Raw genomic sequence first — 20,102 nt, 5'->3', positions numbered from 1 at the left:
CTTATTTCACTTAATAATAACCAGCACAATTATAAAGAAAATTGTAGAAACTAACATTTTTTTAAATATTTTCTTTTTTTGTCCATGACACTTGGCAACCCTAATAACCATAGCAGAATTTCTCGATGGAAATCCCTAACTGCTGAGTATTTTAGATTTTGGCTTGGCATTTAGATTGTGAGCATTACATTTTAACAACTATGAAGAAGTTGGAACTAGTTTTGGAAAAATACATTCATTAATAGACTTCTTTTGTTTATTTTATATTGTTGCAAGATATATTAGAGAGTATAAACACACCTTTACAAAACTCGAAATCCAAGGCGGTAATTATCTAAGATTTGTTTGGATTAGCTACAAGTTTTATACCTGCTTTCTATTGGATTTCTAAATAATTCTAGTTGGAAATGTTGGCGAAATTTTCAGCGTGGCGAGCTTTCAACAGAAAATACGTCAGCACTCAAAGGGTTAATAGACGATAGCACGTTGGTTGAAGTTCGTGGAACTTTCACTTGAGTTTGTTCAAGATTCGAATTTAAACACATTCGAACTTGGTTCGGGATTTGCTTATAATATCAATGAGCGAAATGGGGTGCGAAACGAAATATACATTGAATGTCAAAATTTCGAATTGTACAAATGTAGAATATTCACATTAAGGATAAAGAGGTGTCGAAATAGGAGGAACAAAAACACCGACTTTACCTATTGAGTATCTATCTCTCATCACGTTAATATTTTATAATACGCTGAAATTCTTAAATTTCTATATTTTGTCTGTGGTGTTATTAGATTGATTTCTAACCGACTTCATATTAAAAAAAAAAAAACAATATAATGGAATTTGAAGAATTTTTTTAATCGTATGTACATACTTATGTATGTGATGATCAAAGATAGGCATTAGATGTATGCTTTTTCGCACAAAAATGGTTTACTATCGTCGATTTCTTAGAAAAACCATGGTTTTTTGCTCTCTTGCTTTGAATACTAATGGAGCAATATATGTTTATTTGAAAAGCATCCGATAACAGCTAAACGACCTTTACATTGATAGTAAAGGAAAACGCAATTGATCGCGGCTATTCCTCATATTATTAAGGAAGTTCAACTGCACTAAAATGGGAAGAAAAATAGAGCTTAAAATATCATTATTAAATATTTCGAACGATAAATAAATTCATCATCAGTCCGGTCCCATAAAAGGACTTAAAGAAACATACTAGAGAAATATGATAAATAGTATAATAAAATAAAATTTGGCGGACGTTCATTGAGGGGATTTTTGCACCTAATAAAATATTTTAAGATTTGACAAGCTTTCCTATTTATATGCGAACATAGGGCACCTCAGTACTGCACTTTACACTTGCAAAACAAAAGTAAATTCCTATATTTTATATATTACATCCAATAAAAAATTAAACATACTCATAATTAGACATCAGAGTAAAACTCTAAATTAGACAAATATGTTAACATTAACAAAAAATGTTTTTGCAATCTAATTTTGGACATCATACTTTTCACAAAATTATCAAATAATATTTGTTACGCGGGTTTTTCCAATTATATAACGGAATATTTATTATTTACTATTGTTAACATATTTTTGCCAGTGATATAAAAAAAAAATACTCTAACGCCTCACTGTGACCAGACATATAAGCATTATACAGATATACTATAAATAAGAATTAGCGAGACACCCATGATAAAGATAATACATTTTTGAAATCATATTCAAATAGTGGTGACATAGTTGGTAGAATGGTTTTTGCCAATTTGAAGGAGAAACTGCTTCAACAATTAATACAGATAAATTCAACAAATTCAACAAACAATGAATACAGATAAATTCACAAACTCTGATAGGAAACGATCGACTTGAAATCAATGTCTGACCATTTAAGATTACACTCAGAATAAATTATTTTCAATCGAGGTCAGCTCACGGGATCGAACCAGGCCACCTGTTGGTGCTTGGTATCAACGCAACCACCGAGCCACGCTGCTAGCTATAACGGTTTAGTTTTTTTTATGACGGTTGTAGTTTTAGTCTACATAGTACGTCCGATGCTTTCTTCAATATTTTGAGTCCTAATAAAAATAATAGCATTCGGTTACATAAAGTTAATAACGAATCTTTAATACCGGTGCTCCTAATATATTTTTTCAATTAGACCATTTTTTTCTATCCTCTTATTTTCTAAGAAAGCTTCTGTTTTATTAAATTAAATTTTGCAGTTTTGTTTTGCGCGACTATGTCGGCACAGCATTAACCACTGAATCGCCACGGGTTTGTAGAAACCGATTCGATTATTTTATTATACGTATGTGTTTAGTGCCAATCCTTGACACTACTTCTCGAATATATCACAAACTAACGAAAAATATTGATTTTTTTCAATTCATCAGTATCACTGGATATTTTTAGATGTCACTGTGAAGAAAACAAAATTAATTTCAAGGCATATCCGTAATTACGGAGGAGCGCGCACCGGTGCGCTTATGGCGATGAAGTGGTAAAAGGGGTTGTTCTACGCGTGTCTGTCGGCACGGCAATATCGTGCGCGGCTTTGTCGGGTCACCGCATACATAGCCATGTAGATATGTAGCTCTATTGTGTCTACGATGTTAAAACGACATTAGCATATATTATATGAATGTTGATATCGTTTATGCAAACAGGAGCCTAGTAAGAATTTAGTATGATAATTAATGCGAAATCTAGAAGGGGTGGATTTAATTTTATCTGTAAAGGACCAAGGTTTGACGGGGAAAACAAGCGCCCGGGGAAATCGGAAGTAATAACACGAAAACGATTATCAACTCTTTAGAAGTGTGCTTAAGCTGAATTACAAACAGGAACATCCATGTATGTACATATGTACACACGCATTAAAATTAAATATCCAATAAGTAAAAGGTTAAAATTGGATTATAGTACATATATTACATATATGTTACATGCATGTAACATATATGGCATTCAAGAAGTTCCCTCAGCAAACTTTACGTACGTACAGTCACGAAAATGGAAAGTGGAACAAGGAGATGATGCGTAAAATTTCAGCTTTAAATGTTTAAAACCAACACACAAAGTCGTTAAAATAGTAGATAATATCATAGTGCACTATTTAAAAAAGAGAAGTGTTAAAAATATATTGCAGAAAGGGGGCGAGAAAAGTTTTATGGCTGATTGGTTTTAACGACAGTGTGTCGGTGTCGCGCAATAATGATATTTGGGATTAGAATAACAGTTTAAATGTACATTTTTCATTTTATTTCAGTCATATAAACTATTAACAAATTAATAAAAAATAAATTAATATTTGGTTGCGGCTCCTTTTGCTTTTATCACAGCTTTTATTCTACTAGGCATGGAATCTATCAAAACTCTCAGAATTTCAATCGAGAATTCATCGTACCACACTTTTTCTATTATTTCCTTTAATGAGTGTACAGATGTGATGTTATATTTATTAATTCGGCACTTAATGGCCATCCAGAGGCTTTCTATCGGGTTCAAATCGGGACTATTTCCTGACCATGTTAGTGTGGAAACTCCCAATTTCTACAAATAATCCCGTACCTGCAGAAAATTCATGAAAATACTTCCGTTTTTTGCTTGAAATCTTATTAATGACATTCAACAGCATTAAAAAATAATGATAATTACCGTTTTAGCTCTATGACAAAGCGCGGAGTCATCTTGAAAAATAACATCATCAAAATGTGAAAGGTGGTTTTCAAACAATACAAAGTAAGCAAAATAAGTCTATTAATGCTTGTATTTTTCCAAAAATAGTTCGATCTTCTTCATTGTTGTTAAAATGTAATGCTCACAATCTAAATGCCAAGCCACAATCTAAATTACTCGGCATTTAGGGATTTCCATCGAGAAATTCTACTATGGTTATAAATTCAGAAATTCCGGTGTAATCCGGTCATTATAAACGTTGACAAATTAATGACACGGATTACATGACCCATGTTCAATGCATTTTTTTCAATGCTACCTGGAAAGGCTTAAGGTCTAACCGCACTATACGACAACCGAACGATCCGACACTTCACAACAGTGTGCGACAATATTAGGTAAACCTCACTTGAACGACAGCGATGTGACACTAAGGAGTAAATTATGTCAATCATTCGTTCGGTACTTCGGAGCAAGATCGACGAAACGGACGCTAATATAGTATTTTTGATATGCGAGGAAGAACAATCGAGAAAAAGCAAAAGATTATGGCTACATGCTTTTCAAATTCACGATATGAAGAAGTAGAATAATTGTCGCAAGGCAATCCCCACTCAACGACACTTGCGTCACGTCGCAAACGACACCTTGCGTCAAAGTTGGTCGAAAAGTCAACTTTGACGCAAGGTGTCGTTATACGTCATGCGACTGTCGCGCAGTGCGTTATGTCTCATACAATTTCATACAAAAAATATTTGGTCGCGTACTGTTGTGAAGTGTCGGATCGTTCGGTAGTCGTATAGTGCGGTCAGACCTTTAGCGGGTAGTATTCTTGTTTATTTTTTACATACTCAAAAGACAACGCCTGTCGGCGTATTTCAGGTTCATGGAAGTGTTGGCAAAACGCCGATCGACGTTGGTTAGCATTCAAAGGGTTAAGTAAATGAATATTAATTCTTAAAGTGTGGTGTTGTGCTTACGGTGATCAGCGTGGTAGCACATGAGTCGCCTGGAGAGCTTTCCGGGGGCGAGCGTGGCGGGGCGGTCGGGGCGCTGCGCCCCCGGCGCTCCGGACTCGGCGCTGCCACCCTGCTCGCCGCCGCCCGCGCCCCCGCCCCCAGCACCGCTGCTGCCCCCATCGGTCTTGTCCTTTTTTGGCTCTGAAAAAAATAATGACAAAAATTAATCAATAGAAAAAAATACACAATCAATCAGATGGTAGATTGAGTCCCATTATACGGCATGTCAAAGCATAGAAAGAAAATCCATTAATATTAAATATAAAATAATATGAAATTATTAATTTATTTTAAGTATAAGTTTGGACCACTGTGGCATTACAGGAGTCCCTAATACGCCACAATGATAAGATGAGAAAAATAAAAATATATACACTGAAAAAAATACATTTATACATAACCATAAAAAAAACAATAGCATTATAATAATAGCAGATAAAGAAAACATATCAAATCATAAAATACAAAGTAGGAAATGTCTTGCATATACAGCCAGCACCAATATATAAAAACCAGCCGCAAATGCAAAACATTCCTGCGAGGCCCAAATGGAAGGGAGAAGATCAAAACTCCACTCATACATAACATTCAATTATGAAAATAATGATGAGCGCAGGCTACCAGACAAATAGGTTAAAATAATCACCGATAACCTGCGCTCACTGAGGTAGAATATATCACATTCAGGCTCGGCAGTCAGCAACAACGATTTCATTGAGAAGTCAGATCAGCTCTAGGAATAGGAGCCATTCGATTAGGACTGTGCGAGCAGGAATCATCAAAATAGTTCACATTTTATTTCCCAGACATTTAATGTTAATATATTTAAACATAATTTATTTAAAATAGTAGTTCATGCAATTAAACGATTTTCGCCGTATACCGACATATTCAATTATTTTTTTTCAACGGGTGGCTTCGGAAAGGAATTGATATACGAATTAAAATAAAGTTATTGTATGTTATATATAAATACAGTGTAAGGTGATAAAACGCTCGCCGTTCGCCCGCGTCGAAATGATGAATGAATGTGTGTCTTCGTGGATGTATGTATGTATGTGTGAAAGCTCCCGTGCATCTGACGCTAACGTCACCCGTTTCAACGCAAGTGCTCAATATCAGGAGCACATGTCAGACACTTTACACCCTCCCCCCCACTTTAGACGATCGGCCGTCACGTCACACCCCTATGCATAACGTATACTCCTAGTATTCTAAAACTTGTTTTTTTTTTAGTCCACGCGTCCGCCACATATATAAATACCCACAAACATACATCAAGTCCGTTTTTATTATCATTATATTATAAATGGACAGCCTTTTTCAAATGATCGATAATTCATTTATGAAACATTTTTCAAAAAGCTCAAAGATATTATTGAAACACCAAGTTTATACTGTTTCCGTTCGATAAATTACCCGGCTTCGCTCAGTATTTTGTAATATAAGCAGCTTAAATATGGCGAATCTAATATTAAATATTCATTTGTTTTTTTATTAAATTTATTTAAATCGAAAAACATATATATATATCGAATCTAAGCCACATCGAATCGTTGATTTGTTTTCGAGATTACCAACCAACATTACATACTTACATAGTAACAAAATCTCTTTCGAATTTATATATTAATAGAATATATGTGGATACAGCACTTTTTGAAGTACATTAATATATTCTCAACGAAATTAATATAATCATAAAAAATATGTATATAAAAAAAACCTATAGAATAAATCAAATTAGATTTTCTCCCGTCGAAATTGTTTGTTCAAAATTTTAATATTCATGTAATATTTGACTTTGCGGTATTGAGATAGGCCAAAATAAAAAGGAAAAAATAAAGTTGATTCATTGATTACTTTTAAAAGAATTTCTCCAGCGAGCAAACAATCGTTAGAACGGCAATAAAAAAAGATTTCTATTGGAATTACTTGATGAGAACAAATATTTGGAAATGTTAAGCGTTTGAGAGCCTGCAAATAAAAACGAACACGCTCAAGTTTGTACGGGAAAATCTCATCTGATTTTGGCCAGATAAACGGGACAGGATTTAAATGAAAAAAGTATTCGGGCAACCGGCAGAAATACTTTCTATTCTAATGGAATTGCCAAACTACCACACCGTAATACGGGAAACGCTGTAAATTTAAACTTTTCACCTTAAATGTCGCTCCAGGCATTGTTAAGAATAATAAAAAATAATAATAAATAAAACTTATCTTGCCATGGAAACTTATTAATGAAAAATTATACAACTAAAAATATACATATACAGACACACGTAGAATTTCACACATACAATCGGTTGTAAGCGTGGCATTGTGTTAATTGCGAAATTCCTCGAGCACGTTGCATGTTAAAATAGACAGAAAAACGCCACAGTGGAATTTCTATTAACTCGGTTAGTGGATCGCAAAAAAGCATACCCGGAACTCTATCGCCGGGGTTGCAAAAACACTGGTGAATTTATGAAAGAATGTGCGCAATATAAAATCAGACGTGTTTTTGAAATTTTCCTGGTGGAAAATCGTGAAAAAGCACCCTGTAAAACGGTCGCGACGGTACCAGTTGAAAATTGGGAAAATTCAATTGGACGCGAGGTTTGCCGAAATCGCTGTCCAATTCGAATCGGACGAAACAAAAACAATGAAAATTGCCAAATTCTAATGAAAACCTTTTTAATGATAACGATTAAAAAGGTTCTGGATTTCCCCATACAGACTTTTTATATCAATATTTCGATAAAAATATAGTTTTATACTAATCTAATATATGTACATATAATTTCGAAAGAGACTTTGTATGTATGTAAGTATCTTTGGTTGGGAAACTTCGTAAACAATACAAAGTTTCTATGAGGACAATTCAATTGGTTTAATAATTTTTTTTTTCGATTCAAATAATTAATATTTACTATTTATTAGATTCGCCATGTTTACGCTGTTTATATTACAAATACTGAGCGAAGCCGGGTAAAACAACAAGTATAATATGTGTACATTTAGCCAGCAGCATAGCGTGGTGGTTGCGTTGATGCTAACCACCGAGAGGTTGCCGTGCCGGGTTAAAAATAATTTATTCCGAATATTATCTTTGCTTTGCTTTGAAATGCTTATTTACAGGCACCGTTTCAACGAAAATCAGAAAAATTGGCAAACTCTGAAAGGAAACGATCGACCTGGAGTCACAAATCAAGGTCTGGCCAACAACTAATAGTGGGAATCAAACCGTGAACACTTCGATCGAAAGCATAAGATGCTAACCACTAGTCCACGCTGCTGGTTAATACTTATGTAAGTTGGATCTTTTTTTACAAAACTACGTGCAATTATTCATAAATATTTAACAATAATCTCATTTTGTTTTGCATTTTGATAAATTTCATTATAAAATAAGCATTTAATGCTAAAGAAAAAGATTTTATTCAAATTAATTTTATGAAAGGAAACAAAAACTTTTTACATTTTTAAATGTGATAAAAGAAATTGTTTTTGTAAAATTAATAAGCGGCAATAGTACTATTCACCGCCACAACCAAATCCTCGTCATTTTTTAATTAAAATGCGAACAAAACAATTTGTTTTAAATATTTTTAAGCCTTCATTAAAAATATCAAATATATAGCTCCCGGGCTTCATTACTAAACATACAATAAGAAGTGAGTATACATATATAATCATAAGTTTTATAAACAAAAATTAACGAGGATTGGGTCGTGACAGTTAAAGGCGCATACACACAAAATCGTACGGCATGGCATACCTAGTTAGACTCCAGCTGTGAATGGGCGTGTGTATAACATTGTTAATTCGTACAATAGTATTATTTCGACGTTTCTCCTACGTTTCTTCAAATATGGGAATCACCGTTACCGACCACTGTCAAGTAGGGATCCCAAATCCGAATATTCGAATACTTTTATAGCACATTTAGTTCTCTTTGATGTTACAGATAATGATTCTCTTAAAATTTTAATAATATCTTGAACTTCTTAAAACTACAAATAAATAATTTAAAGCTACTATTCGATATTTGAATATATCCCTACTGTCAAACCTATGTCAATGCTAGTCTCCCTAACGAGTTGAAAGGAAGTTCCTCAGATTTTTATATCTGAAGACATTTGGATTTACTCGTATCTGTTCCCTAGTGCCTTTGTCTTAGGATATTTGGGGTTCAACTCCTTGGCAAAGAAAAGGGATTTATTTCTTGGGAAACATTTCGTAAAATTATTAAGAGAAGAGATTCACAATCCCGCTATCCTGGACAAGCTTAAATTTTTGGCCAAACAAACGTGCTCATGAACTCCCCCCTCTCGAGAGCTGTTCGACTCTTCAACTTACTGACACATTCCTTGGATTTCTTCAATGCCAGTTATGTTGGACACTTCCTACATAGCACGATATAATTATCTTTATTATTTACAAGTCTTTTTACCTGTCTTCGCTCGGTATTTGTAATATAAACCGCTTAAACACGGCCAATCTAATAGTAAACATTTTGTTAAATGTATTTGAATAGTTTTATTTTATTTAAATTTATTTGAATATTCATTTGTTTTTTATTAAATTAAACGTCACGGATTCTACGAACCAAACAAACAAACATACATACAAAGTTTCTTTCGAAATTATATATTAGACTAGTGTTTTTAGCCAGCTTCGCTCGGTATTTGTAATATGAACCGCTTAAACATGGCCAATCTAATAGTAAACATTTCGTTAAATTTATTTGAATATTAATTTGTTGTTTTATTAAATTGAACACCACGGAATCTATGAACCAAACAAACAAATAACCATACGTACAAAGTCTCTTTCGAAATTATATATTAGCTAGTGTTTATACCCAGCTTCGCTCGGTATTTGTAATTTAAACTGCTTAAACATTGCCAATCTAATAGTAAATATTTGATTAAATTTATTTGAATAGTTTAATTTTATTTTTTTTTTATTATTTAATGGAACGTCGCGGGATCTACGACCCAAACAAACAAACAAACATACATACAAAGTCTCTTTCAAAATTATAAATTAGATTTTTTCTTTTTTTTCATTTATTCATTTTTTCTTTTTTTTCTTTTTACCTGTAAGGCCAGGAAGGCCTTACAGGTAAATCCCAATGCGCCTTCCTGGCCAATTACAAATACAAATGCAGCATTTTTATTACAAGTCGTTGAATTGCGAGACACTGAAAAAACTCGCAAATTAACATCTATGAATTGTACATAAATTTTATTGTACATCAATCAAATTTCAAATAGTGGTGACATAGTAGGTAGGAAGGATTTTTAGCCAATTTTTTTTCCGAGAACCGTTTTAACAATGAAATCAGAGAAAATTGGCAAACTCTGATAGGAAACGATCAACCTGGAGTCACAAATCCAGGTCTGACCAACAGCATACTCTGAAAAATTCATTTTCATTCAGGGATTGAACCCGGCACCTTCTTGACGGTAAGCAGAAGCTTAACGTCCGAGCTATGCTGCTGGCTATTTGTTTTTCACTATACATATTTCTTACTTGCTTTTAATTTTTTGACAATTTTTGTTATTCTTGTTATATGTATACTTATATTTGTACTAAAACTGCAGTGACGCTCTGGGGCTATCTGTCAAGTCTCTGTTGTATTGATTTCACCTCGAAAAATGGTAAATTGAACCAAACTAACATACAAAGATGCATATGTATGTATGTGTTGACTTATATGTAATTCAACATACGTATGTATAATAATTCACCCACACGTCCCACACAAGGGTAAGTTAATAAGACCCCATTTTTCACACAAACTCAATCCCTAATTCCCAAGCCCTCACAAAGGAGTATAATATTATAATATAGAGAAATCGAATCGGACCAGGGTCGAGTCCACGACCACCGACTGAACTAATCCCCGTTTCATTCGACCGTTCGATAAATTACGTTCGGGTATTATCAGCATCCATATTAGCGGTTTTCCCAGCTTCGGATCCGAACGGGTTATCTCACAAACACACGCACAAAAGCACACACACACACAGAGCTTTCCGCCGTAATGCGGCCGCAATAAAAGAAGTCATTAAGCTCGTAGGGTTCGCTCGCTATAATGGCGACGAGAAAAGCTCGGCGACGCCAAATTAAAAAATAATGATCGAGTATGAGCTTATAATTTTCCGGCGCAAAAATAATTAAAAGTTCCTATTGCCCCCCCCCCTCCCTCCCCATTCCCCCTCTGTACAAATTTATAGATATGTTTGTATATTTTTTCCGACGAAACAATTGCGGCGTTAACGGCCCGGACGTGGCACTTATATATCACAAGAATCCATTACGAAAAGTTCATTTACAAATGGAAAATACAATACAACTGAAACGGGTAGGAAAAGTGCGTATCAATGAAGCGCTCTTGGCTTAATAATAGCGTTTTGTATTGTGCGTTTTTAATGTGGTCGTTTCGGGTTCAATTTTCAACTGTAAGGTGCAAGTAATAAATTAGCTTTTAAGTACATACTTGTAAAACACTTTTTAAGTTACACCTTTTAATAAAGTTTCATTTTAAATTCCTCCCCCCCCCCCCCCTCCGACTATGTAAAAACACGACGATGTAATATGTAATGATTGAAATAACTTCAATTTAAAAATATTGAAAGAATTTTGGTAGAGTACTGTATTGGCGTCAGAAATATGTAATTAAAAAAAAATGTATGCAGGACATTTTTTTAATGTATAAAATCGTTCACGAGGGTTGGGTGATGAAGTGTTGGGTCACCCCGACAAAGTCGCGCATGATAATGCTGCGCCGACATTGCCGCGCACGACAAAAGTTAATTCCTGTATGTTATATTTTATATGGAAGTCGTGGCCATTTAGAAAGGTTGAGTTAGTGTTTTTAATTATGATTTCATGTTTTATTTAGTTATCTTTTCCTTATTTAATTTGTATATATAATTTGTTTATTTAACTTGTATTATTTCCTATTGTACTTCTTAATCTTTTTAGCACACTCGTCGCTTTGGAGCAATCTGTTAGACGAGTGTGCTTGATTAATTGATTTTGTAAAATAAATAAAAAATATCCAATAAAAATTAAAACACTCATAAATAACCAGCAGCGTGGACTAGTGGTTAGTATATTATGTTTTCGAGCAGTGGTCACGAGTTCGAGTCCCACTAGTATCCAGGTCGATCGTTTCCTATCATTTTCATGCCCTGGTACGCTGTTCAATTCCACAGTTTTATAATAGAACCTTCAAATTCGGCAAATTATCTTTATAATTATGCTTTCGAGCAGAGTGGACACGGGTTCAAGACCCACTAGAGTACAGGTCCAATTTTTCTGATTTTCATTGAAACGGTTCCTGCAAAATTGGCATCTCTTTTCCTACCTCTCTTGCGAATCTCAAGGTATTCAGCGTCTAGAGGTTCACCGGATGATATTCGTATTGGATAAATAATTGATCGTATTGTACTTATATAAATGCTTGCAATGGTACTTTGCAATGTTTGGCCATGAATGTCGTGTATAATATAAAAAATATAAAATAATAATTGTGTATTTATATATAATTTAGTGTTTCGATCTGTAAGACGAGTGGACATGACCGATTTTTTGCAAGAGCCCAATTATGGGCTTCATACTTTTCACAAAAAAAAAATTATTTTGAGAGACCGTCATAAAGCTTTATGATGGTTGTAGTTTTAGCCAAGTACGTCCGATTATTTGTTGAATATTTGTATCTTTAAAATAGTTACATTCGGTTGCATTAAGTTAAAGATATCGAATCTTTTCATTTTTTTTTCAAATAAACCGTTTTTCCTCTATTTTTCTATCTAAGAAGAACTTCTGTTTTATTAAATTAAATTGAATTTTGTAGTATAATTTTGCGCCAGTTTGTCGGCGCGGCATTGTTATGCGCGATTTTGTCGCGTCACTAACCTTGGTTATAAAATATTCTGAAATTTCTTTTTTCTTTTTAATCATATAATGATTCAAAAAATACACATTATCTAAATATAAATCACCCCAATTCGTATGGTAAATTTGTCAAATATATTGATATAGTAATTTAATTTGTCATTTAATTCTTGAATAATACGTTGAGTCATTGAAAAGCCTACTGGTATTTTATGAGAATAATGCCTACAAGCGACAATAAAATTGTCTCAATTAGTTATGAAACTAAATACATAGCTGGTAGACGAATTCGTTTTATTCCATTAAATATAATAGCATCATCAAGCTTTATTTGCTTAATTTGAATAGAATGAAATTAAAAAGAAAATACATATTTTTAGCAAACCGAAATCTATACATTTAGGTATAAAAACCATTAATTAAGACCATCTACATAAGTCAAAGTACTCCGCAAACCAAATGCCTTTCAATCATATCGAATTAAAATCAAAAGCTCAACCATGTATTAAATTTTGTTCATATTATATTATACTTATGTACAAAATATTTCAAAGTATTTCATATATTATACTTGTAAGTGAATTGAAAAACACCTGCGCATTTTTCGCATAAAAAACGAGCATCGTCGTACATGAACAACTCAAATACAAGAGGGGGGAGGCCTTTATTAAAATTTATAAACAAAAATAACGTGCCAGAGTTTTCCCATTTTCCCGAGCGATTTATCAAAGAAAGTCTCAAAAGGAGCGCCGCAATATACAATCGCTATGGACACCGCAAAAACCGAAACAGCGCACGGAAAATTGACAGAGTGAAAATTTGCCTATTTAACACATCGTATAAGAGAGAACGGAAGCTGGAAAAGTTCATGACCAGAAAACTGGAAAATTGTCGCAATCTCTTCGAACTTGGCCTGGATGTGTGGAAAACCAGGACAACCGACGACAGGCTGGGCCAAGGTCGATAATCTCATAACTCAGATGTGGCACCAGCCCTTGAAACTTTCGTCGAAGAGCATTTATCAAAAATGGCGGCGGATTTTAAACCACGTAATATATTCGTAAAGCGAGGCAAGAACACCTTTTTTACTATACGATAAAAAAAGACAAGTTGTAAATGACGCGTAACATTTAAATCGGATAAAAGTTTAACGTTTAACCTATTAAATTTAAATACATACATATACGTGATTAAATTTTTCACATAAAAACTAGATGAATGAAAATTATTTTTTCTTTATTATTTATTGAAATATTGTAAAATAAATTGCATTGAAAAATATGTACGTGAAACTATCATCGAGCGGATTTTTCAGCAGCGTAAATTGATGGTTAAGTTGACCTCGATTGCATACAATTTATTCCGAGTATTTCTGTAGTGTTGCTGGTCAGACTTGGATATTTGTGTCTACAAGTCCCCACCAAAACTTTTAATATTTATGTATAAATAAAGGTATGTACATATACCGATAACACTGTTCGACAAATGACGACTTTTTTTTTGGCTCAGAGACGAGATGACTTTTTTTATAGATCTATTATGCCCAGTGAACACGAATCTGGTAATAAAAAATGCTGATTGGCTCGAGATTCGGAGCTTGGGATTTTTTCCCACTGGTAATACTATTTTGTATTGAGTTTTTTCTATTGAAACATGTTTATTGAGATAGTGTTCTGGCCACAATATTTTTTGTTTTCGTTTAAAAGGGTTAATTGGAAGTGTGCTGAATTTTAAATCGGTAAAATTGTGAGCTAAAAGCTTGTACTAGTATTTACTCGTATTTACACGAATCTGAATTGAATTAATAAGGATAATAAATTAAATTGTCTTTATATGAGAATTAAATAAAATTCCACTTAGAAAAATCATATTCCGACTATTCTTGTGGATTAATAACAAAAATTATATTGATAACCGGCTTATCTCGATAACATAAAAAGAATTTTTATTATTAATCCACAAGAATAGTCGAAATGATGATGATATGTATGTTACTCAGGGGCATCCCGAAAATGGCATCATGGAAAAATATAAAATTGGATCCATCGGCTGTGCCGCATTTCTAAATATTTTACTCCGCATAGCTTAGTGGTAAGATAATTCTATAAATATACATAAGTAGAAAATATTTATTTAATGAAACCAAAAAAAATAAAATATTACTTGTAATATAAATATGTATGTAGACAAGTCTGAGACGATAAAAAAATACTTTTAATCTCGGACGTCTCTCAATTTATTACATCTTTCATTATAAAAATGATCTATACTTTGGAAATATACATATACAATGTGTATGTATATATAGAGAAAGTAATTAGTAAAGTAATATTTTCAATCAGTGTTTTACCTTATAAATTATTAATTAATTCTCAAATTTACGTTCTTAACTTAAGTGGTCACTTTCTTAAGTTTATATTACTCTCTTTAGAAATACTGAACCCACACCACTTTGAAAAGCCAGACTAATTAATATCTACACATAATACACACCACTCATATATACCTACATGTATGTAATTGCATCCATCGTTCTAGATGAGTTAGTCAGCAAGTAATTTTACAAAAAATAAGAACTCAGCCAGACGACATTACTCACCGTGAACTTTCTTATTTTATCCCCCGCTTGTTCTCACATAAAACAGACCCTAATTTAGAAAAATGTCGTATAACTTGTATGTCTCGCACGCCAACATACATATGTACATACATATATATGTATGTACATGCTCAAAAGAAAAACCGCTTTTCGAGCAATTCTTCGCTTAACGTCACAACTTACAAGAAACGCACGGCGTTGACAAATCTACAAAATATACCGAAAGCACTCGGCAAGATAAAACAATAGATCAAACTCACCCACGAAGATGGCGGATTAAGGTGGGCATTCACTAAGAGATTTGTCGACAGACAAGTCTCTCGTAAGGTCTCTGGTTACGACATTCGCCATAATGCTACCATAGACCTTGCCAGATACATATCTCTCGACTACATTTCTGATCATTTTATTGACAAAAACTCAACTTCTTCGCTATGTGTATGTGCGATAAATAAACCTAAATAAAAAATACTAAAATAGCATTAATTAACGTTTTGTTACAACTAACTCAACTAACGTCTCTTTAACGCCGTGTCGTCATAAACCAACTGGTAACATGGTTACCAACGAACACATTTCCTTGACTACACAATGGCGATTCATACTTTCGCGTCGGTTAAATCGTAATTACAAATATTATTATTGAGAGGTTTTTTCCCGTTTTTTTTCACAGTAATCTTCCCGGACATGCATACAACAAATCCTGAAAGTTACATCGCAATCGGTTGAGTGATTTAGAAGCCTATACGAGACAGACAGACAGATATTCAATTTTATATATGTATATATAGATAACATATAACTTTATTTAAATTCGTGTATCAATTCCTTTTCGAAACCACCCGTTGAAATCAACGGACACAACACTAGTTACTATATAACTAGACTGCGGATAGAGACCGTGCTTTTTCCAGGAATCGGGGCGGTTTGGCTCTATTTACAAAGCTAGAGCACAAAAACAATGGTTGGGCGAACCTTTTACAACAACTGAACAATAAACGGCGCGCTGTGGATCCGACCACTATATATAACAATGTGCGTGGTAGACATCATCATGTGATGGTTGTACCTCCTGCTCGCACAGTTCTTTTTCGAATGGCTCCTTTTCCAAGAGCTATTCGACTTCTCAATGAAATCGTTTCTGCCGTGCCTGAATGCGATATTTTCCACCTAAGTGAACGTAGATTATCGGATATTATTTTAACATATTTATCTGGTAACCTACGCTCATCATTATTCTTTTAATTTGAATGTGGTGTACGTGTGGAATCTTAATCTACCCTCTTCCATTTGGGCTTCGCAGGGATGTTTTGTATTTGTAGCTTGTTCTTATTTATCGGAACAGGCTGCAGGTGCAAGACATTCCCTTATTTGTATTTTTACTTAATTTAATTTTAATTATTAACTTTTTTATGATTCTGTTAAATGCTGTATTATTTTTTACTTTTCTTTTTCTTTGTATCTTAATTTTTTTGCCATGTCATGTCATTCTGGACTGGCAGTGCTCTGTCCAAAATGACATGATATCGCCTACGTACCGCCTTATAAAGGGTAGATCTCTCAGGACGTCTAATATGTTTACCTATTGTATAGTCACGTATTCGGATATGTCTTCCCACGGTATGGGTCAGTTCTGAGAAGGGATTAATAATGGTCATTGTTTAGCCTATATGCACATAGAGTCTAGATGTAATTAGCCTATATGCATTAGGTTATTCCTGTAATGCACAATGGTCAAAAACGTTAAATAAATAAATAAATAATTATTTCCCACATGAATGCCCACCATTATGGGTCTATCAAGTCACTCACATACGCACAAGGTATATAGATTCTATCGAGAAATTTAACACGTGTTTACACGTCCACATTCGAAGGGTTAGTTCACCTTCCGATGGGCATTCGATCGCGTTATTTAGAACGAGCTCTGGGATTTACAACTTCGCACTCCGCATATTAACAATCCCTTCCAGTCTGGAGTGGGCAAGAAGTTCTGGTGGCGTAGGGATATCACGTCAACTTCGATTTCGCCCTGAAATTAAACCGTGGAACGGATGCGAAACGACAGTGGCCTCGGTTAATAAGTAACAACGTCGATACACGCGCATTTGGCAAAGTTATGATAAATAAATCACATCGGCCCTTATTATTATACGTACGTAGGAGGAATATATGTATGTATATATGCGAAGGTTGTGTGTAATGTGAAAAGCCTTCGGGTGTACGAAAGTGGGATGTTGAATCAATCTTTAGCAGTGGCATCCAGAACTGGAACGCATCGATCGTTTCCACTTCGAGACTTGGGTCAAGGCTCGAACAGCTCACCAGAATATTTGTCTGAACGACCTTACGAGTACGTACATACATATATAAATCTGCCGTTTAATAACGATTTATTGCATTCGCACAATACGATTTGCAAGGCGTTTTATAATATATGAATTTTATGTAATTTATTGTTGTACAAGGCTGCAGAGGCTGAATCATCGAATTCAACATCACCGCAGTGGGATTGAGATCGATTCTGAAACAATTCCAACTGAGAATGTTTCTGCTTCGTGTTTCAATCGATTTGTTTTTATTTACTTGCAAAAAAAACTTGGCAGAGTGGCCAAATCACTAAGCAATGATATTGAAATATATTTTACGCGCACAATACGATACAATATTTGGTAGAAGACGTGAATTTTGGTTGGTTTTGTATGAGTGGCATTGACAGCTAAATCAGGTACGTTAATTTAGGATACAAAGTAAATAGAATTCAATTTGAAATTAGTGAACGTTAAAAGCTTGTGATATTTTTTTTGCATAGATATATACCAGGAAGACATGACAGGTAGACCCCAATTCGCCTTCATAGACAATTAATTACAAACATTGCAGCATTTTTATTACATAAATCACTGTATTTAGAGAGGCTGCAGAAAACGAAATTTACAATTAATTAATTAATTAATCCATTGACACATCTATGGATTTAGACCTGTACATACTTGCTCCTGATATTGAGCACCTGAATTGGAACGGGTGACATCAGCTTCAGATGCGCTGCGAATGAGCGTATACACATACACGAAGACACACACGCATTAATTCATCATTTCAAACGGGTGAACGGGTTGGAACGGTGAGCGTGTAATGCGCGCATTCAATATTTTACTATATTTTTTATTTATTATTTAAATAGATATATGCCAGAAAGGCCTGACAGGTAGACCCCAATTCGCCTTCCTAGACAATTAATTACAAACATTGCAGCATTTTGATTACATAAATCACTGTATTTAGAGAGGCTGCAGAACAAGAAATTTACAATTAATTAATTAATTAATCCATTGAGACATCTATGGATTTAGACTTGTACATACTTGTCAGGTTCTCCTGATATTGAGCATCTGACTTGTAACGGGTGACGTCAGCTTCAGATGCGCTGCGAAGGAGCGTACACGAAGACACACACACACACAAATTCAAACGGGTGAAGAACACGAACTTAACAATTAATTAATCCATTGAGACATACATATATGGATTTAGACTTGTACATACATTTTTACATACATGTACATAAATCAAATTCAGATATTTGTGACAGCAGGTAGGATGATTTTTTTGCCAATATGAGAAACCGTTTCAATGAAAATCAGATAAATTGGCAAACTCTGATAAGAAACGATCGTCTTGGAGTCACAAATATTCAAGACTAATCAGTAGTATTAAAGATTAGCTTACAATTCAAATTTGATGAGTAATGATCTTTTCGATAAACGATCTATTAATTTTTCGAAATTTTTAGCTTGAATTTATACCTTGTTTAAATGAGACAGCCCTGATTGAAATATAATATAGATACATGTAATATGAAGCGTGGGTGATAGAGCAATGAATACAATGTTATCTATGAAAGCCAATCAATTCACAAGCGTCCACAGAAAGCCAACACAACTAAACACAGATAAGATAAAGATGATGACACATACATACATATATAATTTTTAATTATCCAGTTAAAATATGTAATAAGTTTTGACTTGATGAACGTTTCTTTAGATTTTGCAATACGAAAGTTTTATTTAGCGGGCTATTTGTGGGGCGGGCGAGAACGTGCCGACATATGTACATACATACATATGTATGTTTGTATGTATTCCACTTCAAACAAACCCAAATTTGAAACTTGAGCACGTTCTCAGGTCGCCCGCAACAAATCATCAACAAGGATTCCCCAATCTCCCTGACGCTGCGTCAACAAAATAATTATAAACACACAAATAGTATACACACTCACTGTGGAGTGGTTTCGAAAACACGGCGAAATTCCACGTGCGTCACTCGAAGCCCTCGAAACAAATAGTGTGTGCGAATTGAAAAATAAATTATTGCGGATTTTGCTTCGTTTTTGATGGCTCTTCGTTTCGAATAAATTCGGCGCGAGCGGATGCGCCACAATAAATAACTTTAAGAGGCGTTTTTCGCCGAAGCGAAATATCCGAACTCTTGTGTAAACATTTTCCGAAATTACCCGAGGAAAATTTCTTGCGCGAATATACATCGGCATAATAATAATATAAAATAATTGAACTCGAACTCGACGGTCCAAAGAATGGATGGGGTTTTTTTCATCGTTGAATCTCTCTCTCTCCCCGTTGCGTTGTACCTATACATACATATATAGGTAATAGGAATCGGGCCGACGACATTGCTGTTCACTTTGTATTCGGAATATTGGAATAGCTAATCGAATTCAATTAAAATATGTATGTATATAAGAGGGCGCCGAAGTTTGAGCATCGCCGGTGCGATAAATAAAATACGTTTTGCCAGCTGTGGGGCTCGCCTCTTGTAAAATTATAGAAAGTGTTTTATGAATGCAAATTTTGGA

The 20,102-nt window shown here is 34.2% G+C and overlaps 1 protein-coding gene across 1 annotated transcript in view; it reads right to left on the bottom strand.

Moving 5' to 3' along the window:
* Positions 1 to 20,102, bottom strand: part of LOC143923077 (phosphatase and actin regulator 2) — a 221,455-nt gene that overhangs the window by 13,166 nt on the left and 188,187 nt on the right. Inside the window, exon 5 of the mRNA XM_077446581.1 lies at positions 4,684 to 4,863. Within this exon, the coding sequence (XP_077302707.1) occupies positions 4,684 to 4,863 (180 nt within the window). The remainder of the gene's footprint in view (positions 1 to 4,683; positions 4,864 to 20,102) is intronic.

Source organism: Arctopsyche grandis, chromosome 1 (assembly GCF_051622035.1).
Source record: "Arctopsyche grandis isolate Sample6627 chromosome 1, ASM5162203v2, whole genome shotgun sequence".
Taxonomy (NCBI): domain Eukaryota; kingdom Metazoa; phylum Arthropoda; class Insecta; order Trichoptera; family Hydropsychidae; genus Arctopsyche; species Arctopsyche grandis.
The sequence above is the reverse complement of the archived record's forward strand: the minus strand, read 5'-3'. Positions and strand labels throughout refer to the sequence as shown.